Source organism: Pelodiscus sinensis, chromosome 26 (assembly GCF_049634645.1).
Source record: "Pelodiscus sinensis isolate JC-2024 chromosome 26, ASM4963464v1, whole genome shotgun sequence".
NCBI lineage: Eukaryota > Metazoa > Chordata > Testudines > Trionychidae > Pelodiscus > Pelodiscus sinensis.
This window is the reverse complement of record NC_134736.1, coordinates 19,829,010-19,854,588: the sequence shown is the minus strand read 5'-3', so window position 1 is coordinate 19,854,588 and position 25,579 is coordinate 19,829,010. Positions and strand designations below refer to the sequence as shown.

Below are 25,579 nucleotides of genomic sequence, written 5' to 3'. Positions count from 1 at the left end.
CAAATACAATCTACACGCCTGTGGCGAGTAGATTTCAGCCGCACGTCCCGTTTATCCGTGGCATGCGCATGTGCAATGCAGCTCTTGCGCATGCGCAATACGGGGCTGGCGAGCGGTTTTCGCCACCGTTTGTCAAGCCCTGGGTATTGGTATGAGGTTTGGGGAAGAATACAGGTAAGTGGACAGTTTGATCGACGCGGAACGTGGTGTGTACCTTGGGTAGAAATTTGGGATGGGTCTGTAGGGAGACCTTATCCTTAAAGAAGATAGCATATGGCAGATTGGCCATTAAGGCAGCCATCTCTCCTATTCAATGGGCTGATGTTATCACTACAAGGAATGCTGTTTTTAGAGCTAGGTGAAGAAGGGAGCATGTGGCCATAGGTTCAAATGGAGGTTTAGTGAGTGTTTTAAGCACCAAGTGTATGTCCCATGGTGTCTGTGGGGTAGCTATGTCAGGTTATAATGCTTGTAGGCCTTTTAGGAAGCGTTTGATGTGTGAAGATCATGGTATCATCAATCCTTGTATGGAATGTTGTGATGGTTGCTAAGTGTACCTTACTTGAGCTGATGGAGAGATGGGATTGTTTAAGGTACAGTAAGTAGTCCAATATTGCAAATAGTGGGGCTGTCTCCAGAGTTATGTTGCAGGGAGTAACCTAGTGAATGAAACAGGACCATTGGTTCCTATATGTCTTGTGTGTTGAAGGGGCTCTGCTGTGGAGGAGCACATTTTGTATCAGGGCTAAGCATTGTAGCTTTATCTCTGAGAATCACCCAAGTACCAAGCTTTCAGGTGCAGTGTTAGAAACTGTAGGTGCAGAACTTGGGTCCCAAGTGGAACAGGATCCTAGGGTTCCATGGGAGCATGATTGGGCAACATAGGGTCGTTCTCTTCAGGAAGGGAAGTCACAGTTGCCAAGGCCAGCAAGGGGCTATGAGGATGACCCTTTGCCTTGTCCCTCAATATTTTGACAACTGTTCTGCTGAGGAGGGGAATTGGAGGGAATGCAAACAGTAGGTGATGATTCCACTTGAAGATCTCAGTAAGTCTTTTCCCATTCCCACCCTGGAACAAGAGGGGACTGAATAATCTATCTGCCACTTGTGGTCCCGTGATAGGACTCTGCTTAGCGCATCAGCAGTGGTGTTTTGGACATCAAGGAGATAGCATGGGTCAGGCATCAGTTCCACAGGGCGACAGCATAAGGCATGGGACTGTACCCCACCTTGTCTGTTTATATAAAAATATGCAGGCAGTGTTGTTCGTATAGATTCTGACATGTCTTCTGAAAATGTGAGATAGGAAGTGTTGACATGCAAGACGTAAGGCTCTGAGCTCAAGGACATTGATGTGTAGGGTCCTCTTTTGGGGTCCATAGGCATTGGGTCATGGAATCTTTCAGGTGTGCTCCCCAGCCCATAAGGGAGGCATCCATGGTGATGACCACAGTGGGTTCTGGAGTTTGGAAAAGTTCTTTGCATGAGTTTTCTGTCCTGGCCACCGTAACACTTCACTTTTTACTGCGTGGGGAATGGACGGGTTTTGGTTAGAGGGTGTAGCTTGATCAGAGCCATCCCTGAAGGCATCTCATGAAAATACACATGCTCAGGACCACAGGATTGCAGGTTGCCATGTGGCCTAAAAGTTGGAGACAGTCGTGAGCTGTGACACATGGCATTAGGCGCAGAGCTCAGACTAGCTTGCAAATTTTTAAGAATTTGTCATGAAGTAGGGAAGCTATGGCCAAAGCGGAGTCAAGCTGTGCTCTAATGAACTGTATGGATTGGCTCATAAAATCATAGAACACAAGAACTGGAAGGGACCTTGAGAGGTAATCGAGTCCAGTCCTCTGCTCTCATGGTAGGATCCAGTACTGTCTAGAGACCATTCCTGCTAGATGTCTATCTAACCTGCTCTTAAATATCTCCAGAGATGGAGATTCCACAACTCCCTAGGCAACTTATTCCAGTGTTTCACCACCCTGATAGTTAATAAGTTTTTCCTAATGTCCAACCTAAACCTCCCTTGCTGCAATTTAAGCCAATTTCTTTTTGTCCTATCCTCAGAGATCAAGGAAAACAATTTCTCTCTCTCTCCTCGTGACACCCTTTTAGATACCTGAAAACCCCTCAATCTTCTCCTTTCCAAAAAAAAAAAAGCCCAATTCTTTAAGTCTTCCTTCATAGGTCATGTTCTTTAGACCTTTAATCAATCTTGTTGCTCTTCTCTGGCCCTTCTCCACATCTTTCTTGAAATGTAGTGCCCAGAACTGGACACAATATTCCAACTGAGGCCTAATCAGCACAGAGGAGAGCGGAAGAATGACTTCTCGTGTCTTGCTCACAACACACCCCAGAATGTATCCCAGAATCACAGTTGCTCTTTTTGCCACAACATCACACTGACGACTCATATTTAAGCTTGTAGTCCACCATGACCCCTAGATCCCTTTCTCATAGACTTTAAGGTCAGAAGGGACCATTATGATCATCTAGTCTGACCCCCTGCACAGTGCAGACCACAGAATCTCACCCACCCCTCTTAGAATAATCCTCTCACCTATGTCTCAGATATTGAAGCCTTCAAATACTTTGAAGGCCCCAAGATGCAGAGAATCCTCCAGCTGTGATCTGTGCCCCATGCTACAGAGGAAGGCAAAAAACCTCCAGGGTCTCTGCCAATCTACCCTGGAGGAAAATTCCTTCTCGATCCCAAATATGGCGATCAGCTAAACCCTGAGCATGTGGGCAAGACTCACCAGCCAGACACCCAGAAAGTTCTCTATAGTAACTCCTATCATCCCTCCATTGACCTATTACCCACTGATAATGAATGGTCAATTAGTTACCAAGATCATGTTCTCAAACCATCCCCTTATCATAGAACTGGAAGAGACATCAGAAGGTCATCAAGTCCAGCCCCCTGCTCTAGGCAGGACCAATCCCATCTAAATCAACCCGGCCAGGGCTTTGTCAAGCCGGGACTTAAACACCTCTAGGGATGGAGACTTCACTACTTCCCTAGGTAACCCGTTCCAGTGCTTCACTACCCTCCTAGTGAAATAGTTTTTCCTAATATCCAACCTGGACGTCTCCCACCACAACTTGAGACCATTGCTCCTTGTTCTGCCATCTGTCACTACTGAGAACAGCCTCTCTCCATCCTCTTTGGAACCTCCCTTCAGGAAGTTGAAGGCTGCTATCATATCCCCCCTCACTCTTCGCTTCTCCAGACTAAACAGACCCAACAGACCAAACAGAACAAACTCCCTCAGCCTCTCCTCATAAGTCGGATGGCTCAAATTTGCTTATTAGGCTGGGGCAGCTGGTTGGTGGTGCTGCCATGATTACGTCTATGTTGCTGCCTCCCGTGACTGCGTTGTTGGTGTGGTGGATGATCCTGCCTTTGGGTGTGGGGCGGGTACCTTGGTATCTATATTGCCTCCTCATTACAGGAGTATGAATGCCAAGGGAGCAGAGCGTTGCTCAAGAGTCTGTCATGGAGTGGAGGACCTCATTAGTTTTGGACGAGAAGGATTTCTCACCCTCAAATGGCAGATCCTCGACAGTTGGTTGGATTTTACAAGGAATGCTGAGAAATTGAACCAGGAAGCTCCTGTCATCACAACTGCAGTTGCTGTTGCTCTGGCGGCTGTATCTGTAGTATCAAGATCAGCTTGCAGAGCTGTTCATATCACAGCACATGACCTTCTGCAATAACCGCTCTGAATTGTTGTTTTGCCTTGGGTATGTCATCAATAAAGCTATGACATTTTGTATAGTTGTTGAAATCATATTTACTGAGGAGTGCAGTATAAATTGGCCACTCTGAGCTGTAGCATGGATGATGCGTTAACTTTCCTGACAAACATGTTGAGTCTTTTGCTGTCTTTTGTTGGGGCGGAATGGGATTATTGTTGCTTGTTCCTTTGATAGGCAAAGTCCACCACCAATGAGATTGGTGAAGGGGGTGTGAATAGGAATTCTGATCCCTTTGGGGGAATGTATTTTCTATCTGCCTTTTTACAAGTTGGGGAATAGTGACAGAGTTTTGGCAGGTTTCATGACAGCTGAATTGTTAGGCAAGGCGATCTTGGTCGATGGCAAGGCCTGAAGAATACTGGTAAAGCTCCTGCACCTCCTCCGTGGAGATGTTAAGATTGGCTGCTACTCTTTTTAAAAGATCCTGAAAGGAAGTGAAGTCATCTGCCACTGTTAGGAAGATGAATGTGTGTCTAAGGATGTATCCAGACCCAAGCTGCAGAACTGTGGTTTCCTGTTGCTCCCTCTGCAGCATTATGGGGATTGGGGTGTAGGAGAAAGTGCATGCTGAGTATGTTTCTTCTTTGTCTCTTTTTGTAGTCATGAGCCCATGGGCTCCAATACTGTCACTGCACTGGATAAGGCATAGGTGGTGGCATCTAAGGGCATAGAGCCCCAGGGGGGGCATGCCTGCTGCGATGGGTTGCATAAGGCTGGCTGACAAGTTCTGATATCTCGGTGCCTGGTGATAACTGGGATGAAAATGACCCGTTCATCGTCGTCATCACTAGATAATTAAGTAGGCGATGAGATATGCTGAGTAAGCTAACTTGTCTGTATCAAGGAACAAGAGAGTTAAAAGCTGATGATACTGCGAGGTCCCTCTGATGTAGGTAACTAGGCACGGGAGTGGACGGTACCGAAGCTTTCAGTACCGTGCTCAGTACCAGAAACTGTGCTGTTGCTGCCACTGCCAGTGTTGTCAAAGTAGGTGCAACATCTTGAAATGGTAGGAGGGGGTTAAAGACTGCACTGTCAGTTGCTGCAGTGCTGTGTTGACCATTCTTGGTGCTGCAAGTTCAGGGGCTGCATTGATCAGCACCTATTAGATGCCAAGACCGGTGAGACAGGCACTGAAAGGCCTGTAGCCTCCGTATGTGCCTCCAGTTGGCACCGGAAGTGCCCAGGCATCATATGTGCTGAGGCACGACAGTTTCTCAGCCCTGTGCATTAATTTTTTCAGTTGTGTGCTGCTTGGACAACTGCCCGTCGTGAGGTAAAGACGAGACATGTCCCTTTGGGGATTTTTCCCCTCTTATTGATTTTAGTCTTGGCAGTCCCTTGGGTACCAGGGTCAGAAGAGGGACGCTGTGCCTTTTTGAGCATAATCATTTTCGAATGGAGGTACCTATTTCTCCGTGTTTGCACCTTAAATTTGGTACAGTGATGACGGTTCTGCTGGACATGGGACTTTCCTCCGACAGACATACTAAATGTGTAAAATGCCTAGATGGGCATTTTGCAAGCTGAACAGCACTTGAAGCCCATTAACCCCGGCATCTTGCAGTAAACAGTAACTGGCAGAAGAGCAACTTGGAGTAAATGAACAGAGGGTTTGGTGGTTTTTTTAAGGGGGAGAACCTGGAGAAGATATAAACTAGGGAGAAGAACTTGGAACAGGAATTCAAATATTTATCTACTATGCTAATGAGAAATGGAGAACACTGCCAAGGTCTGTCTTGAGCCAGTTCCTGGTTCAAGAACTGAGCCAGTAAGAAGGAACTGAGGGGAGGGTGCCTGCATAGCCTCGATGCACTGCTATGAAGAATCTGGTTTGTGGCCCTGGGATACACAGACACCTCCTGTGGAACACCCCTAGGGATGTCTCTCTCGAAGAACACGTTCTGAATGAACCTACATTAATACCGAGCCTTTCATCTTTAAGGATCTCAAAGCATTTTCTAGATTGTATCTACAGAAAAGCAGCAGCACCTAACGGCTAGAATAGGAAGCCAGGAAGCTTATCTTCAGTTCTATAGGAAAAGTCACTTTATCTCTCTGTACCTCCATTTGAAAGTCACTATTTGTACTTGGCTCAACTGCCCTGTGAGGTAAATTTCTTAAAATACAAAGAGCTCTGAGACTGAGAGAAAAGCTGTTAATGACACTCTGCGTTATGTAATACAGGAACTATCATGCTGCTGCTAGAAAGGAATGCAGCATCTGTCTAAAAGCACAGTCAGGCTACACACAAATCTACAACAGAAAACAAAGAAGAATCTCCCATCTAACTGAAACAGTTAGTTTCTTGCCTCTAAATTGTTGTCCTGACGAAATTCCTACTGTGGCAAAAAATTCCTGGGATCTGAAGCCTACCTGTGGTTTTGATTCTATGGTCAGAAATGCACTGAAGCTAGCCTAGAAGTCAGCTCATACTCCTGGGGCTATATTGACTCTGCAAGACTTGGGGATAAATGCTATTTGTCTCATCAGTAAAGACATTACCACACACCCTGGCTATGTGGAAAGAGGACACCAGGTGGATGCTCCAGAAGCAGAGGCTCATGCCCAGAGGCTTGGTGACTTATCCCCACAGGTTTAGCATGCATCCCAGGCCCAGCCTTTCAGGCTGCCTCACTGCTACATACTTACACCCTGGGAATTGGTGTGGTGGCATCTGAGCTGTCCTCATTTTCCTGTCAAGAAACAAAGAGAAACATCAGCTTGAGTGCTATCTGCACTACAGCCCTGCTAGCATCTGTACTACGAAAAGAGAATGCCTCACCTTGAAAAACGTCTGATCTTTGGTCTCCAACCAGAGCTGGAAGAGCGCTGCCAGTTCCTTCTCATGGTCTTGGGAAGAGCCTGGTACTAAAATCCAAGAGGGAAAACAGTTCAGAGAACTTCATTACTCTTTATGGAGCCAGCACCCTCCTTCCTGCACATTCCAATCAGTTCCCACCCTCTCCCCTACTCTGCATTCATTCAGCTCTAGGTTAAGTTCCACGTATACATAAGCCATTCTCCATACATATCATGATTATGCAAAAGTTGAACACATACGCCCTAGATATGCCATATGTGGGTTCAGTATAAGCAATGGAAAACAAGAATGGCCAAGATCCAACTCCCCCAACTTCAGCAATGGCAGGAAAGATTGTGTGGGATAAGTGCACCTGATAGTGACGGATGATCCTTACTTAGTGCCCCAAGTGAATTCCAGGGAAGTGAACCCCAGTCTCCCAATCCCTGAGCAGAAAATTCCCACACCAACATTCTGAGGAATACCTTCCTGAGTCCAAAGCTCACAATCAGTTTAAGCCTGTAAATATGAGCAAGAATCACTGTGGTTAAGGACTAGAGGTTTTGCTTGGTGGCTAGAGCACAGAATTATATGTCAAGAGATTTGGGGCCCTATTCTTGGTTCTGCCATTTACTTACTGTTACCCTGGGCCTCTATCAAGCTATGCCTCAGCTCCCCTGTAACAACACTGACCTGCCTCACAGAGGACTGAGGAGAGTAATTAATTGTCTACAGAATATCTTGAGATCTTTGGGAGGAAGGTACTAGAGAAGTGCAACCATGAAAGAGGTTTTAGCCACACTCAGAAGATGGTCATGAAGGTCAGCAACACAAAGAAAGGTATCCCATCCTCTCTGGCCACCTCCTCTGCATAGTTGTACCATGTATATCTTTGAGTCTTTACTGATATCATCAACAAAACTGCCCTTTTATAAGGCCAAGTTATAGATCCCTTTGCATAGCTAACAGTAGACAGAGTACCAAATAGCTGATCTTCTCATTTCTCCAAGCTGCAGCAAACTGGAAAGGAAATGCCTGGAGAAAACATTTGATCTTAACTATTGATAATGTGGTATAGAACAAGTTACCTACCAAGCAATTTCCACTGCTGAGTTTTCTCCTTGAATTCAACAAAAGGGGAAAAGTTAGAAGGAACATCTGCAATGGAAGAGAAAAAAAAAGCACTTCATGCTTGTGTTCTACAAAGGCCTTACAAAGGCATGCAAGCAAACTTCTGTTAGTCTTCCAAGTTGCAGTTAGTATCACAACGAAAAACAAAGCTCTCTAGCCGATTAAGTCACTACATCTCTAAATATGGAGTTGAAGAAGGGCATGTTGGCAGTTCAGGGTGACAGTGGATATCTCAACAGCTCAAAACAGAATACTGAGCCTTTTCCTAGAGGTTGTCAGTTTAAATCCTGTTCAGAATTAGAGAGACCAGAAGTGACTGTCCGATGGGGTGATGCGCACTGAATCTGGGAGACATAAGCCCAGTTCCCAGAGAAGAATCCACATTGCAAAGACCACCATCCTGAGTGATGGTAACAGCTCCCTTTCTGGAAGCCTGATGGGTCTCTAAGCTTGAACTCTCTTTTGCGCCCCAGGTGTTGTGATCTTATGGCAGGGCAGATAATGGAACAAGTGTGTACTGCCACTATCCAGGCGGTACCTCTTCTGTGGCTAATAAGAGAACTTCAGTTACCAGGGCTTTCAAGCACCTTTCACCAGCACTCAGCTCAACATACAAAAGAGATAAGGAACCAAGTTGGATCCCAAGCACTGTGGTATCAGGATACAAAACAATTGCAACAAAGAACATCTTCCAGAGGTACAAGCAACACTGGCAATGAATCAGTGCTTCTGTGAATTAACCACTGACTGGGGTTAATACACGGACCAGCACGGATTTAAAACAGTAATTTTGTTTGTACTGGAGTTTGAATAAGGGAAGTCTTACCTCTACTGTCACCTGTCAGATATTGCAGAGCAGGTAAAACCAGTTCTGACCAGTTAGGGGCAAAGGAGAACCAGCTATTCAAAGTGCTTGCAGGGGAAGACTGCCAATCCAGAACTTTATCTTCAAGCTAAAAAAGATAACAAGATTCGTTTATAGCAGGCATGTCCAAAGTCCGGCCCGCGGGCCAATTGCAGCCCGTGTTCCAGTTTAATACGGCCCCCCAGGAAATTTGGCAATATCTATCTTTTATGGCCCCCAACGAATCCATATGTATTGAGATGAATACATTGTAAAATCTCAGTTAATGTCAGTTGGTCTAAATCAGTTATAAATATATTTGGACACAACATGTATACTTGGTGTTATGTTCCTGTTCATATTTTTTGAACTTAAAAGTTGACAGACAACCTTTATTACCAATAATATGTAATGTACTTTACAATGTTCCTGACATATATTTCAGCTTCCTGGATTTTTTTTTTCATCTGGCCTTCAGATATGAAAGGCAGAGTGATTTAACACCTGTTTAGATTTGTCATCCATGTGACGAAATGAAAAGTATGCCGTTTGCAATAAACTTTGCATAAAATAGTTAATTTGCATTTAATTTTAATGGTTCAAAGAATGTCAGGCAAAATGGTCGGCCCTCACGCATGTTCACTTCATCAAATCTGGCCCTCTTTGAAAAAAGTTTGGACACCCCTGATTTATAGTATCTTTCCTTCACACTATCAAGATTTAATAATCTACAGCAGAGACAGAAAGGTTGTCAAAGAAAAGAGATGCGAGCAGCTGAATTGAGAAGACACACACACAGGTTTGACTAGGCATGTATGTCAGACAAGAGAAGCTGCAGAGGAGAAAGCTCTTACACCTCATTTGTAGTTAATATCTGAACAGGAAGAAGAGGACAGAAAAAGTTTTACAGTCAGATAGGTTCAAAATGTCATATGAATGGTACAAGAATTCACTTCCCCTGAGTTTATGAACCATGTTTAAAACCAAGACAGGAATCTAAAGGCTTGTACATTTGACTGTGGGGAAATCACTGTTATGTGTAACTAAGCAACAAATTCCCTAATTTTGCTGAGTCTAGAAAGACTTTTAGAAGACCAATAAATTAGTAGAACCTTACCACAGAGAGACTAGCAGGCCCCTCTAAAAGGAGGATCTCCAGAAGGAGAGAGAAGAAGCTAGACGAGATTTCGTTTACTCCAAGGCATGGTTTGATCTCGTCAAGAGGTCTTTGAATTAAGAAACACACAAGATGTTAAATAATTTGGATTTAATAAAAATTTTTATACACACACAAAAATGAGAATCAACACTATATAATTACATAAGCTTATGCACTACAAAGCTGCATGGAGCAGAGGCAAGCAACCTCCTTTGTGGTTCCCAACAAACCTAGAAGGGGGCAAAAGCTCATAATTAAAGGAGACTAAGGACGTAAAATCCTGATTTAGTTAACCAACTAAACAGGATCCCATAACTCTGTGATGATCCTCAGTCCTGAGCCACAGCACCTGTATCTACCCCACTTCTAGAAACTGGATGGAGCTTTGCAAAAGCATCTCAGCAAATCTACTTAAGCCCACCCACCATTTGACAGTAGAAGCTTTGTGACTAGGTGTACCTAAGAATGCTCCTGGTTTGGCTTACCACATGGACTCATCGTATTTCAGATATAAGGTCCCAAGGACCCAATGAACTTAAATTTTCACAGCGCCCTATTTCCAACGCAACTTTTAATCATGTTGTAAGTGGGATCCCCAACCTGACTACAGTGGGACTGCTATGAAATGCAAATACAGCAGGAGTTGCATTTTCAAATCCTGGTCTATGCTGTACCATCTGCTTTCTTCCTGTAATGGGATACTTAGGGGATTATTTTGGAGTTTCTGATAGGGATTTTTTCCACCCCTTTTATCCATTTTCTCTGAACGTTGTAGTTATATATAAATAGCTTGAAACCGCATCACAGTCAAAACCGCATTCTGGATGAAAGTTAAGCACAGCAGATGCCCTCAAAAATAACTGGCAGTTGCACCACCTTCCCTGAGCTGTGGCTACATCTCCACTGTGAAATTAGCCAAGACAGTGCAGTCCATGCTACAGCGGCTGTACTACTACTTCTACTCCTGCAAGCTCTCAACAAGCTCATGCAAGTGAGAGTGTGTGAGCTGGAAACCATGCCCTTAGCATGTAGTATAGATATCGCCTGTCTCTAACACAGACACAACCATATTCCCTTTCCTCCAAACCACTTACTCTTCTTTAACAGCTGACAGAGGAATGGGGGACGGGTCCTGTGATATTGGTGGGATCCCATCAGCATTACTAAGGGAGTCAGCCAAATCTTCCACCTCAGATTTAATCACCTTCAGCTTTTTTCTTTTCTTTTCATCCTTTTCTTTCACCTTCTTTTTCAGAAGGGCAAGGTCAAACAAGGCTTTAGAGAAAAGGAGAAAACAAATCTCAGAGAAACATTTCAGAATACAACAGTAGTGTTCAGAATTGAACTAGATAGTCAATTATGTATTTGGAAATATATTTAACATGCATTTAATTCTATAACCAAATTTTTCCACTGATACCTAGATTACCTTTTCTGGAGACAGTGACTATTTTAATATCTTTATAGGGTTTGTATAGCACACACCCATATAACAGTAGCTTGTTCAAAATTGCTGCAAGATAAGCAGTCAATACAAATAGGGAATTTATTTAATTTTCTGCCTTACCTGAGGGGGGATTCTATGGGAAATTCCCCTCTTCCTCAATGTACCACTTTTGATTAGAGAAACTCTTCCGTTGGGGAAGGGTGTTTAAAAATAGGTGGCATTTGAGACTGGGAGGAATGACGTATTTACCTAGGTATCTAATGTGTCAAGTTTACCCTCAGCTTGTCTTGTGCACATAATCTCCTGTCTACATTATTTAGGATTCACTAGCATACCAAGTAATCATGGAATTAATCAGAGTTTAATTAAGGAAATTTTTCCTGGCCCAAATTTACAGATACGTTTATTTTTGCTAATATTTTGAGCTGTTTACTGGTAACAGACAAACTGTACTGTTCAAAAGGGAAGGAGTGTAGGTGTCCATCATTTTGAGAGCTGCAGCAACAGAAAGTCTATGAGGCATATTCCTCTGATAACACTTCATCCAACTCACTGACCTGCCAAAGAACCCTTCCGGCCAGCATTCACACGGGTCATGATGTCATCAAGAGTCAGGTCCCCTACCACTAGATCAGGGTGATCCTACACAGGACAAAGAGGATTGGAGAAAGAGGCACAGGAGAAAAAGGGCAGGGTGTTAAATTAAAGAGGTCATGGCAGTCCAAGACTGAAATACCTAGAATTGATCTGTGGACTGTCTACAAAAACTCAACTTAAAGGAGAACCAAGGAAATTTCTTAACTATACAGCCCACATACAGCATTTAGTCTCCCCATAACACATCACAGATGAGTTCCAAGAGACCTCTGCAATATCAGCATAAAAAAAACCCCAGAAGGGTAAACTGTAAAGCATGATACAGGTTAAATTGTGGTTACAATTGGATAAGTGACAAAGTCCTCAGGGTTTCCAGATTTATTTTCTCCCTAGCATCCCAAGTCAAACAGCAGTTTAGAACAGTCCTGGCGCTTTCAAGTACCATACTTGCAAACCCATGATCTCTCAACATTCTGGGATCTGGAAATCTAGATGAATTCTCTCTCTTCCATCCTCAAAAATTCAGAAATCAATACCTTGCAGACAGTTTAGATGAAGGTGCATGAGAAAGAAAAAAACCATTACCTCTCTTATAACTGTTTGGACTCTGTGGGACTGAAAGGGGGTTGGAAGTAGGAAACAGATACAAGAGATCAGAGGCATGGCGAGGGTGTTATGCGCCATGGGGCAAAGGAAAATTTTTTCCTTGATGCCCACCCCCTCACCATCCTCTGCCCCATTCCCCTCCTGCCCCTCTGTGCCCTCACACGACTTGCTCCATCCCCACCTTTCTCATGCCTACCCCTCCTTTCAAGCCTTCTCCCAGCACCTCCCCTTTCCCTCTCCTCTCCTCTCCCAGCATCACCCTGTCCCCCCTCCCACTGACACCTCCCCTTCCTGCCCTTTTCCTCATTGTCTGAACTTGGCCCCTGGCATTTGTATCTTCCCTCTCCCTTCCACCTCCACCTTCCCACTCCTTCCCCCTAGTTCTCCCCCTGCCCTGCCGTACCTTCTGCCTTCCACTTTTCCGGACTCCGAACCGGAAGCTAGGCCGGCACCACGTGGCACCGAACACTTTTAAAGTCCCGGGCCGTGACATCACGTCATGCCCGCGTGTCTCCCCGGTGTTACCCACCAGCTCTGTGATTCTTGGGGAACGAGAACATGGTCACCTGTCAGCCTTGTGCTCTTGGGGAGCCAGGGAGTGACATTCATGGAAAACCATCCCCCTCCCTCAGGCCTCTGCTAGAATCAAAGACAAAGCAAAGAAAAGGCCGGGGAAGACACACCTAAACTGCTTCAGACAAGGGTGATACAATTAAGGAAACACCCCAGCCTCTTTTGCATTAAAGATGGAACAGAGACACATCTCATTAGCATACAGAATGGAGAGCAGCTCTTCCAAGGCAGGAACCACAGAGAACTATGGGACACCGAAAGCAGAGAAGCACTGCCTGATGGGAAATCCCTGCTCCAGATGCTAATGAACCTAGGCCTGCTCACACCCAGATTAGTCATTATCAGACCAATTCTAGTAATGATCCTACTGACATCTAAAATACTGAAACTGCCTAGTTGCATTGTGAGCTCCTTCAAGGAACATCACCCATAACCAGGGGTGATCAGTCTCTATTGTCTCTCCTCTTTCTCTTTGAACTATCCCTATAAAAACTCCTGTCCTTGCCCCAAGAAAACTGTTCTGATACCTGGACTTAAACTGCATCAGTTCCATTGAGACTTCTTCATCTCCTGTCTGATCCTGCTGGGAGCTCTGTTCTGATTGTCTCCTGCCCTCTGGACCCCCGGCTAAAATCATCATCTCGGAACCCCGATCAGTGCAAGCTCCGTGGAGTGGTGAGTGGTGAGGTCTGTGTCTGTGTCTCTCTCCCTCCCTCCCCTGCGTAAACTGTTATATGGGTACCTAATCAGTAATCAGTTTCAATTTAGATTTAATACTGTAACATTTTATATCTATTCACTACTCAGAAATAAATCACTTTCATTGTTAAGGTTGCTTCTCTCTCTTTCTTTCTCTTTTGCTCACTCTTCCAGCCAGCTGAGTCCAGGGACATATGAGGGGGTCAGCTTGTGAGTGCTGAGTACCCAGTCCTCTCAGACGTGCTTTGTTAGTGGGTGTGAGTGTCTGTGTGTGTTGCCAAGGTGGTAAGAACCCCATCCTGAGGAACCTAGTTCCTGCAGGAGAGCTCCAGTGGGAGGGGGAATTGGCAGCAGGGAGAATTCAGCTCCATATGAGAGCCCAAGTAAGCACCAACAGCACACTGATAGAACTGTTAACCTTCCCCCAGTCCCATAAGGGTAACCCTGATAAATGAGCATACCCCAGAGTATTGGGCAAATCCGGTAACACTGGTCACCTGGAAACACTGCGCAGCATGCATGGGCAAGGGGGAGCTGACTGAACGCTGCACACAGCAGGGATGGCCTGGGGGGACGGCCATATAACTCGCTGCCCATGCCAGGTGAACCTGTGCAGCGTGCGCTTGCTCTCACCCCGGCCCGGCACCCCCCCTAGCGTGGCGCCCGCAGGCAATTGCCCCCCTTCTGTACCTCCTTCGCTATGCCTCTGCGAGAGATGGAAGATAGAGGGACTGAACAAGAAAGAGCCAGAAGAAATTACAGTAATTTTATCAGCTATAACTGCATTATACCTTACAGATGACAGACAAGCTAAAAAACAAAGAGGTAATCCCCAGCCCCATGTCTCCTAGATGTCTTACAGGATGACGTTTCCGTTTCTCATGATGCTTCTTCAGCATCATCTTCAGATCACTGTCCCCAAAGTCAAGTTTATCTGGAATGAAATAAATCCAAGAAAACCTATTACCAGAATTCCCACTCAGGCCATCATTATACTAACTTGTGTCACTGGATGGTGTATGCATGGGATGGGGATGTTTCATATTCCTGAGTGATAAAAGTTATGCCAACGTAAATAGTAGGGCAGGCATTGCCTAAGTAGTTACAAGCACTCCTGACTACTTTATGTAAGCCCTACCTCAGTTCTCACCTGCTGTTTTCATATCCAGAGTTGACAATGTGGGGACCACCCTGAGGGGAAGAGCTGGACTTGGGCAATGTGCTGGAGAGTTTGGAAGCCAGGAACTTAGATCTGAGAAAATAAAAGTTGTAAATTCAATGTTATTTCTACAGGGAATACTGCCCCCAAACCCTACTGCCTATGTCCCTATGGCTCATAGGAGCCATGCCAATGAAACATGAATCCAATAGCTACTTTCCTATCAAAAAGACTCTCTCCATCTCCTCAATTCCGTGGCAGCTTCCTTTCCACCAACTAGACTGCCAATTTAGACAGGCATTAAACCACACCTGAATTAGAGGAACAGTGGCTTAAGAGTTAGTCTGGTAGTTGGGTCTCAACTCTAAGACCAAGAACGACATAGATATAGTGCATGGTTTGTCCATATCATTTCATTTTTACATGAATATAGATGGGGGAAATTGAAATAAACGGAGATAACAATCCTTAACTCCGAAAAGCAGAGGTTTTGAGAGGAATTATCAATAGAAGTTTGTATAGAGCTCTAAAAAAATAAGGTGTCATTGATGCCAGTGACAAACTGTTTAACTACCCACCCCAGCACAAGCAGGAGGACCTAGGGTTCACCCATTTCCTGGCCTGCACAAACACAAAGGGAAAAACATAAGAACTTTAAGTGTAAATAAAGATGATTGTTTCCTTGATGTACACTCCTGTCCACTAGGAACCTGACTCAACTCTGCACCTCATTTCCACCGAAGAGTAAAGTACATCAGAAGATGGTATCCATTGCTTACTGTCACACTGGTGAGGACGGGAACCCATAACCACATGCTGGAGCCTGTATTGTCATTTAGCCATCAGTCTCATGAGGATGGATTTATTAATCTCCAGTAACAAGTAAAATTCCAAGAAAACTGGGAAAGTTACTGTGCCCACTTCTGGCATCAAAGCCAAAAGAGGCTTTCCACTGTGCCAGAATTTGCAGAGAGCTTTTCAGTCCACCACACCCCAATTTCTCATACTATTCTTGTAACAGACTGGATATATTACCTTCTTCATCAGAGGATAAGGTGGTGTCTCCACATTCCTCCTTCACCTCCCTCAGAATCTTCAGGTAACGCTGATGTGTCCGTCTATCCCGTTCTTCTGGGCCACATGGAGGAGATGGGTATTTTTTCTTAAGGGTCATATCAGGGCCACCTTTCCTAGCCAGATCCAACAGGTGCTGAAGTAAACAGACAGACATGTACAGCACAAGAAAGAATCTAGGGTGCAGAGACCAGCTTTGTGGGGATATATGAGTGACTTACATTCACCTATAAGCCAATTTAATTAGTTTTAAAAAGTATAACATATACCATCATTACAGGGTTGCTGGTATCACCTACCCAGTTCTTTAAAAGCTAACCAACAGCAAGCTAGTATTTAGAAGGGATGTAAAATCTGATTTTAATCAGAGTTTAACTGGTTAATCACTAATTACTTAAGACAGGGTCTCCTTGGGCAGGGGGCTGTTCCAGCTGGATCAGGCCTGCCACACTGCAGGCTGTTTCACTGTGGATGGGGGATACTCTGGCAGGGCTGGAATGTCATCTCCTCCCCACCCCCACATGATGTGGCAGGCGGGGGATGCTACAGCCCAGTTCCCCGTCCATGAGATCGCAGGTCACCGGTTAAACTTAACATTTAAACAGTTAAATTTTTAGATGGGATTTTACATTTCTATTGTGTAATGCATCAACCACCACACTGCACCCTGGAGGAACTTACATTGCGAGAGGCAAGGATCTGCTTGAGCAGTCGGTAAAAGTACTGCTGCTGGGAGTTCAGGTAGCGTTTGTACTGGGACTTGAAACAGAGCTGCCGGTATTTTACAACTTCAGGATTGAAGTGTCCATCTGCAGAAAAAAAATAAAAATTGTTTTGACTTCCCTTACCTACAAGCTGAGATTAAAGCTTTTTTTAAAGTCTGCACTTTATTTTCTTTACATAAATAATCTAGACACTACAGTAGCCACAAGCTGTTGAAAAATGAAGTATAACACCAGAGATTACAATTCTCAGAGACGACACAAGATCTGGAGCTTTGCTGTTTAGGTCAGAAGATCAACTGTTCTTGCCACATTACAGTGTCCTCTAGGAAAGAATCCTGGATGTCTCAGCAGACAAGTGTACACATTACAAATAAAAGCACAGCAGGCACTAGCTGATACCTTGTTGAGAGCATCAGCAGACAGGTCTGATACTGAATGGGACAAGGAGACAAAACTGCTATCTTTCCCGATTTTTTGGGGGTGGGAGAGGAAAGAGTCTTTCCAGGACAGAAGTAAAGCACACTGTCAGAGCAACGTGTGGGCAATATTCCCTCTTTTTTCCATCCATGTGTGGAATACATTTTGTTACGTACACTAAGGCATATGCGGATGTGCACCATAACTAGAAACACATGCTACTCGCTGCTAATCAGCTGAGTGGCACTTGAATCTCTCCTGGGTATCCACCTAAGCGCTCAGCTTATCTGAAACATTGCATGTGGGGCTGTTCATGTTATACCAAGACCATGGATAAACAGAGCTTCAAACCCCCTTTGCTGTCCACTGGTATCTTTCACCAGCTATATGGTCAATAAAAAAAAATTAAAAGTTAAAAGTAGAATGAGCTGACACTGACCCCGGAAGAGTTTCTGGGCAATGTGCAGTGGGTTTCCGAAGCGAAAGTTCTCTCCACTGAACAGAGCTGGGATGAGCTTGTTTTGGTGTTCTGTGTTGTCTTCTGGAAAGCGGGGCAAGAACTTTTTTAGGTGGTCCCGCTGGGAGTCTGTCAACACTTCCCTCCATGTAGATAGACTCAGAACTTCAAAAAATATCTCAGGCTGAAGGAAACAAAAATAAGAATGACGCAAAATGCCTTCCACCACCTTTAACAAATCTTTCTCTCCCAAGGCTTTGTAGAATTAAAGACAAGTCACAAGACACTGTCTAGTACAAACTGTGGAAAATGGTAGTCTAAGGATTCCAATCAGGAGGACTCATAACAGATGGAGAGGGAGAAAGCAGGATGTATAAATGTAACAAAGATATTTTAATATTAAATGTGAGAAGTGAGTCACTACGGTTACCTAGAGAAAGAACAGACTAGTAACATAAAAAGGGGGGGTTTTAAAATAGATTTAGCTACATGACTTGAAACACCACTCAAAACCTTTAAAATTATGTTTGGCTAGTTATGTTGTTATCTAGGATGGAACCTGAGCACAACACAATCAGATAACTTAATCGCTATCTGTTACAAGTACTTCTATACAGTTGGTGGGAGAAGGGGCAATTCCAGTTGCGTTAAGATAACTAGACTGAGCCTAGTGGATTTCAAACCCCGCCTTTTTCAGCAGGGCATGGATCATCTGGAGATATTGCCCTCCCTTCCCCCTTTCCCCCCACACCTCAACTACTTTGGCTTTCCTCCTTGAAAGAATGAGATTGACACCCACAACCTCCTTTTGTGGTGAGTAAGTAGTTATGTTTATCAAATACTCTGGAAATGGAAAGTGTTCTTAATTACTACTTACATCCTCTAGGAGGTCCTCTGGCAAGCTAACTCTTGTTGCCCCCAGCATGCAGTCCTCCATGATCCGTGTGCCATTTCCTTCCCCACATGGTCCCAGTTCCAATGGGTCTGTCAGCATGTGGTCCAGCGAATCCATTCTTTACTGTACTCTAAAGTCCCTAAACAAAAGAAACTATCATTTACTGCCATAAACTTACCAACAAAATTTAAAATTTCCCAAGTACAACTGCTGGTGTCTTAACTTAGGCTACATCTAGACTACGATCCTCTTAAACAAGAGGAAATGCAAATGGAGTGCTTATTTGCATAGGTCGTGCTCTCATTTGCATTTCCTCCTCTGATCCCTTTTGTGAAAGAGGCTTTTGCGCAAAAAAGCACTGTGTAGATGGCTCCTTTTTGTGCAAACACTCTCCCCTTTTTCTTTTCTGAGAAAGAACAGTTCTTGCGCAAAAGGAGGTTTTTGTGCAAAAAGGAGCCATCTACACAGCGCTTTTTTGCACAAAAGCCTCTTGTGCGAAAGGGATCCGAGGAGGAAATGCAAAAGAGAGCTCGACCTATGCAAATGAGCGCTCCATTTGCATTTCCTCTTGTGGAAGAGGATCGTAGTCTAGACGTAGTCTTAGTGTTTTAGAAGGTACAACTGATGAATTGATGAAATAGAATCAATTTAATTGACCGTAAATTCACACAGCACAACTACACATTCTAAATAATGAAATAGATAATGCCGCTCTGATAGAACTACTAGGGACTATTAATCTTTCAGGTGACACGCCTGCACGCATACACTGAAAGAACACTTGGGAAACAAATAAGAACATAAGAATGGCAACACTAACCTACTCAGCTTCACTTTGAGTCTCATGCACTACATCACTGCTGCAGTATTTGGATTGAAATATTGTTGAGCAACGTTTAAATCTAAATTTTTAAAAAACGTTTTCACACTCATAAGTAGAGTAGTGCAAACTACAAGGGATAGAAAACCCCCAAGAAATGGCGATATGTAGCACGTGCATAAAGAATCATGAAGTAAGAGTCACTGAAATTAGAGGGTGTTGCCTGCTAAACAGACCTGACCTCAGGCTACAGCTCTGCAAAGATACTTCATGGCTCTGACCAGATGTGAGTCCTGTAAAAATACTCCCTTTATTTTCCACAGCACTCTGAACCTCACAGCAGCTTACAAATTGTTAGGAACATTTCTTAGGGTATGTCTACACTTTTAGGGGCAGGTTGTGTGGAGACAGCCCTTTTGCTAAAAGTCAGTGTGTGTGAATGCTGTTTGTCACACATTTGCCAACGGAATACATCTACCCCCAACAAGACCGGGGGTTTTGCTTTGTTGGTTCATGCTGACAAATTAGCATTCACACTTTCCCTTGCAGTGACAAAATTTTGGTTTTGGGGGAGAGAATTGTTAAGCACCCATGAATGACAAAAATTGTATAGAGTAAGCCTAAGTGTTGACAGAGCCTTACAAGTGAATTAAATATTGCTCTCCGTGCATCCTCCATTGCGCTTTCTGCCACCATGCAAAACATGCCATAATAAGTAGATGTAGGCATTAAAGAACTCATGACTTTCTTCTGTGGTTGTGATTTCAATACTCCATCTACAGAAAGCCAACTACTTAGCAGCACCAGGGTTGCCCAAACAGTAAACATTAAGCTTCAGAGGGGTAGCAGAGTTAGTCTGTTAGGTTACGGATACACTATGAGTTTTGCCACAAAAGCCTATGCAAATGAAGCACAGATTAGCATTTTCCCATGCTTCATTTGCATACTCTTTCATTCCGTTTTTGTGCTAGGGGTTTTTGCACAAAAACAGGTAGTATGGGTTTTGTGCAAAAAACTCTTTTTCCGCAAGATCCTTATGCCTCTCTGGGATGAATGAATGACAGTAGAAAAATGGAATTACATGTTTATTTTTTTAAAAAATTAAAATGCAAGATCTAGGGATTTTAGCCACATAAATAATCTTGTAAAGACATGCAAATTCATCATAAAATGATGAAACAGGAAACTAATTGCAATTGAAGACAATAAGTCCAACATTGTAAATTAGCATTTCATTGGGGTTTACAAAATATGCTCTACAAACTTTGTGAGATATGGGAAGTCTTACTAGTTCTGCTACACAGAAAGAAACTGAGACACAGAGATTAAGGAACTTGCCTACAGTCCAGTGCAGAGTCGGGAATAAATCTCAGCAATCCTTGCTCTTACAGCACAAACGACTATCTATGCACCAGAGTCAATACCCAACCTATCATTTCCTATTAAAAATATTACAATAGTAATACTCTACACTAATTACTATATTATGCAGAGTAAAATTTCTCTTCCAGATCACCCTAACTTATTTTAAAAGTTGTTTTCAACGTTTATTTAGATTTTGTGGCCTATTCTAAGATCACAGCAATAACACCAACTATTGATTAAAAAAAAAAGCAAATACAAACTACAGAGATTATGACAATATATATTAACATACAATAAAATAAACTCCTCCAGCCCTGAGAAAGAGGGATGAGCTCTGTTGGCAAAATACTGTATTCCTTCAGGGAGCGCTCATCCCCCAAAACAATTCAGTGCTTTGTCTGCTAACAACAAAAGATGATAAAACCAATGTCAGCAGCAACGCTACAATAAAAATAAGAGATAAGAACTAAGGATGTAATAGTATAGTCGATTAACCGATAAGCAAAAGCTTAGAGGTTAATGCTATAGACTGCACGCATTTCCCCTCCCCCCACCTCTTGCCAGTAAATTTTTTAGCAGGCTGGCTAGCAGCCCAGCTCCGTGCTGGCTTGCCCTGGGTCCTGGATCTACCCCTGCTTCAGCTCTGCATTTAAAGTGTATGAGGAGCGAGGCAGGCAGGCAGCCGACAGGGGCTGCCCGGGGACCATAGAATAGTCAACTAACCTATAAAAATTCATGAGGTTAACTGACTATTCAATTAACTGATATTTAACATCCCTAATAAGAACCAGTTAGGGGGAAAAAAAAAGGTTATTCACAGTGACTTGACAGAACTGCCAAATACCCTCAACAAAAAGCCCCACTCATAGGGGACTGATGGTAGGATTGGGAGGTGCACCCCCCCCCATACCTCTGCCAAAATTTTAAATGCTAAATGTGGTGCCCCATATGCCCCCTCCCTACCCCTCTCCCCACAACCACCTGTTGCCACTGGCCCCGCCCCCGCCCTCTCCAAGCATCATCTGGCGCCTGGGAACACACACACCATCAGGCTGCCCCCCCCCGGGCCCTCCCGCTCCCACTCCCGGGCTCCCCCCGGCTCCCTCCGCTCCCACTCCCGGGCTCCCCTGGGCCCCCCCCAGTCTCCCATCCCCAGGCTCCCCCGCTCCCCCCCCCCCGCGCCGCACGCGCTCACTCAGGTGCCAATCCTTTGGGAGGCAGGACGCAGCCCAGCGAGTTCCCGGGGGACACGCGCGCGCAACCCCTCCCTAGAACTCGAGCACGAGCTCAGCCGGATGGACCTTTCTCACGCATGCGCACTTACCCTCCCGGCGACAGGCCTGTGAGCGCAGCAGCCTCACGCACATGCGCACCGTCACGGAGTGGCTGAGGCCTCTCGGCGGTCTGCGGCCGCTCCGCGAGGTGCGCTGGCCGGGTCCCCCTGCTGGGCGGGCGGGGTTAGCGCAGCGCAGGAAAGAAGGGGCGGAGTCAGTTGTGGCGGGAGGATGCATTATGAGCGCGCTGGAGGGGGGCGGCGCTGTGGAGGGCGCATCGCTGGTGGGGGGGGTGTAGTTGGGGAGTTGAAATTAGGGTTGCCAGATGGTTTAACAAAAAATACAGCACACCAGCCCCCCAAAGTGGGGGGGGGGGGGCGGACATTCTGTGGAGGAAAAAAAAAGACCCTAAGAGTTGTTAAGCAAAAATAATACTACTAATAATAAAAGCCTGGCCCCTTTAAGAAACGCTTTTGAGGCTGTTTGGCCCTAAATGGCTGCTGGTGGCCGCCCGCCGTCTTGTCTCCCTGCGCGGGCTGGACAGCTCCCCTGCGGAACCTGCTGAGCACCTGGGATTTTCGCCTCCTGGCCGGGAAAAAAATCAGAAAATACCGGACATTTTACATGTCTGGTATTTTCTGAATTTTTTTTACTGGACAGGAGGCAAAAATACCCAGGGCTCGCCAAATAATACAGTCTACTCGCCCGTGGCGAGTGGATAGTAACCCGGAAAAGCCGGGTTCGGGTGATCTGTGCATACACAGAACCATCTGCACATGCGCAGATCGCCGGACAGCGCGGCTGGCAAGTGGGGCTCTCCTCCGTTCGGCAAGCCCTGAAAATACCGAACTGTCTGGTTCAATACGGGACACCTGGTAACCCTAGTTAGAATCATAGAATCGTAGAACTGGAAGAGACCTCAGAAGGTCATCAAGTCCAGCCCCCTGCTCTAGGCAGGACCAATTCCAACTAAATCAACCCGGCCAGGGCTTTCTCAAGCCGAGACTTAAACGCCTCTAAGGATGGAGACTCCACTACTTCTCTAGGTAATCCATTCCAGTGCTTCACCACCCTCCTAGTGAAATAGTTTTTCCTAATATCCAACCTGGACGTCTCCCACCACAACTTGAGACCATTGCTCCTTGTTCTGCCATCTGTCACTACTGAGACCAGCCTCTCTCCATCCTCTTTGGAACCTCCCTTCAGGAAGTTGAAGGCTGCTATCAAATCCCCCCTCACTCTTCACTTCTGCAGACTAAACAGACACAAGTCCCTCAGACTCTCCTCATAAGTCATATGCTCCAGCCCCATAATCATTTTGGTTGCCCTCCGCTGGACCCTCTCCAATGCGTCCACATCCTTTTTGTAGTGGGGGGCCCAGAACTGGACACAATACTCACCAAAGCCGAATAAAGGGGAATAATGACATCTCTGGATCTGCTGGCAATGCTCCTCTTAATGCAACCTAATATGCCATTAGCCTTCTTGGCTACAAGGGCACACTGTTGACTCATATCCAACTTCTCATCCACTGTAACCCCCAGGTCCTTTTCTGCAGAACTACTACTTAACCGGTTGGTCCCCAGCTTGTAACTATGCTTGGGATTCTTCCGTCCCAAGTGCAGGACTCTACACTTGTCCTTGTTGAACCTCATCAGATTTCTTGTGGCCCAATCCTCCAATTTGTCTAAGTCATTCTGGACCCTATCTCTGCCCTCAAGCGTATCTACCTCTCCCCCCAGCTTAGTGTCATCTGCAAACTTGCTGAGGGTGCAATCCATCCCCTCATCCAGATCATTAATAAAGATATTGAACAAAACCAGTCCTAGAACCGAACCTTGGGGCACTCCACTAGAAACCGACCGCCATCCTGACATGGAGCAATTGATCACTACCCGCTGGGCCCGGCCTACTAGCCATCTTTCTATCCATCTTACCGTCCATTTATCCAATCCACAGTCCCTTAACTTGCTGGCAAGAATATTGTGGGAGACGGTATGAAAAGCCTTCCTAAAGTCAAGGTATATCACATCCACTGACTTTCCCATGTCCACCAAGTCAGTTACCTCATCATAGAAGCTAATCAGATTGGTCAGGCACGACTTGCCCTTTGTGAATCCATGCTGACTATTCCTAATCACTTTCCTCTCATCCAAGTGCCGCAATATGGATTCCTTAAGGATCCTTTCCATGATTTTTTCAGGAACCGAGGTAAAACTGACCAGCCTATAGTTCCCTGGATCATCCTTCTTCCCTTTTTTGAAGATGGGCACTACATTTGCCTTTTTCCAGTCATCCGGGATTTCTCCCGATCTCCACGACTTTTCAAAGATAATAGCTAAAGGCTCCACAATGACATTTGCCAACTCCCTCAGTACCCTCGGATGCACTAAGTCCGGACCCATGGATTTATGTACGTTTAGCTTTTCTAAATAGTTCCTAACCTGTTCTTTACCCACCACGGGCTGTCCATCTTCATCCCATCTTGTGTCACTTGGCGCAGAAGTCCAGGAGCCAACCTTGTCCATGAATACAGACGCAAAGAAAGCATTGAGTACTTCAGCTTTCCCCACATCATCTGTCACTAGGTTACCTCCTTCATACATTAGGGGCCGCACACCCTCTCTGATCACCTTATTCTTGTTAACATGCCTGTAGAAACCTTTCTTGTTATCCTTCACATCCTTAGCCAGTCGCAATTCCATTTGCGCTTTCGCCTTCCTGATAACCCCCCGGCATTCTCGAGCTATACCTTTAAACTCCTCCCTGGTCATTTGTCCAAGTTTCTACTCTTTGTAAGCTTCCTTTTTGTGCTTAAGTTCACCAAGGATTTCCCCTGTAAGCCAGTCCGGTCTCCTACCATGTTTGCCTCTCTTGCTACGCGTCGGGATGGTTTCTTACTGTGCCTTCAATAAGGCTTCTTTAAAATACTGCCAGCTGTCCTGGACTCCTTTCCCTTTCATGTTAACATCCCAGGGGATTCTGCCCATCTCCTGATAACTGCTTCCCAGGTTGTCACCCACTGCCACTTCCCCTATTAGTTCCTCCCTGTTTGTGAGCAGAAGGTCAAGCTGCGCACGGCCCCTGGTCGGATCCTTCAGCACTTGTGTCAAGAAGTTATCCCCAACATTCTCCAAAAACTTCCTGGATTGCCTGTGTACTGCCGTATTGGTTTCCCAGCAGATGTCAGGGTGATTAAAGTTCCCCCACGAGAACCAGGGCCTGCGATTTGGAAGCTTCGCTCAGTTGTCCCAAGAAAGCCTCATCTACCTCATCCACCTGATTCGGTGGCCTGTAGCAAACACCAACCACAACATCAATACTGTTGTTTGCTCCTTTAAACTTAACCCATAGACTCTCAACAGGTTTTTCTCCCTCTTTATACTGGAATTCAGAGCAATCGTAGTGCTCTCTTACATATAGTGCAACTCCTCCTCCTTTTCTCCCCTGCCTGTTGTTCCTGAACAATCTATACCCTTCCATGACAGCGCTCCAGTCATGCGAGTCATCCCACCAAGTCTCTGTTATCCCAATTAAATCATATTTCTTGGTCTGGGCCAGGGCCTCCAGTTCTTCCTGGTTGTTGCCCAGGCTTCTCGCGTTAGTGTACAAACACTTCAGGTAACCAGTTGATCGTCCTATCTTCTCCATTCGAAACATGGGTCCTCCTCTCTTGCCCCTTCCTCTCTGCATTTCTTCCCGGTATCCGACTTTCCCACTCCCCTCAGGGTTTTGGTCACCGTCCCTCGACGAACCTAGTTTAAAGCCC

The 25,579-nt window shown here is 45.1% G+C and overlaps 1 protein-coding gene across 6 annotated transcripts in view; it reads right to left on the bottom strand.

Moving 5' to 3' along the window:
- The window catches only part of LOC142818171 (nuclear factor related to kappa-B-binding protein-like), a 57,734-nt gene extending 35,744 nt beyond the window's left edge, over nt 1–21,990 (bottom strand). For 2 of the 6 annotated variants that reach the window (XM_075909821.1, XM_075909826.1), the window contains exons 1-14: nt 21,732–21,854; nt 18,334–18,490; nt 17,439–17,640; nt 16,539–16,666; nt 15,819–15,993; nt 14,775–14,876; nt 14,485–14,558; nt 11,707–11,791; nt 10,797–10,977; nt 9,661–9,769; nt 8,526–8,652; nt 7,661–7,726; nt 6,551–6,636; nt 6,418–6,461 (exon numbers count right to left, since the gene is read on the bottom strand). In XM_075909821.1, coding sequence (XP_075765936.1) covers nt 6,418–6,461; nt 6,551–6,636; nt 7,661–7,726; nt 8,526–8,652; nt 9,661–9,769; nt 10,797–10,977; nt 11,707–11,791; nt 14,485–14,558; nt 14,775–14,876; nt 15,819–15,993; nt 16,539–16,666; nt 17,439–17,640; nt 18,334–18,468 — 1,514 coding nt within the window. In that variant the 5' untranslated portion in view covers nt 18,469–18,490; nt 21,732–21,854. Of the gene's footprint in view, nt 1–6,417; nt 6,462–6,550; nt 6,637–7,660; nt 7,727–8,525; nt 8,653–9,660; nt 9,770–10,796; nt 10,978–11,706; nt 11,792–14,484; nt 14,559–14,774; nt 14,877–15,818; nt 15,994–16,538; nt 16,667–17,438; nt 17,641–18,333; nt 18,491–20,828; nt 20,938–21,731 lie in introns of all 6 variants that reach the window. The other 4 variants (XM_075909822.1, XM_075909823.1, XM_075909825.1 and 1 more) reach the window with 4 other exon arrangements.
- Nucleotides 21,991–25,579: the final 3,589 nt, after the last annotated feature.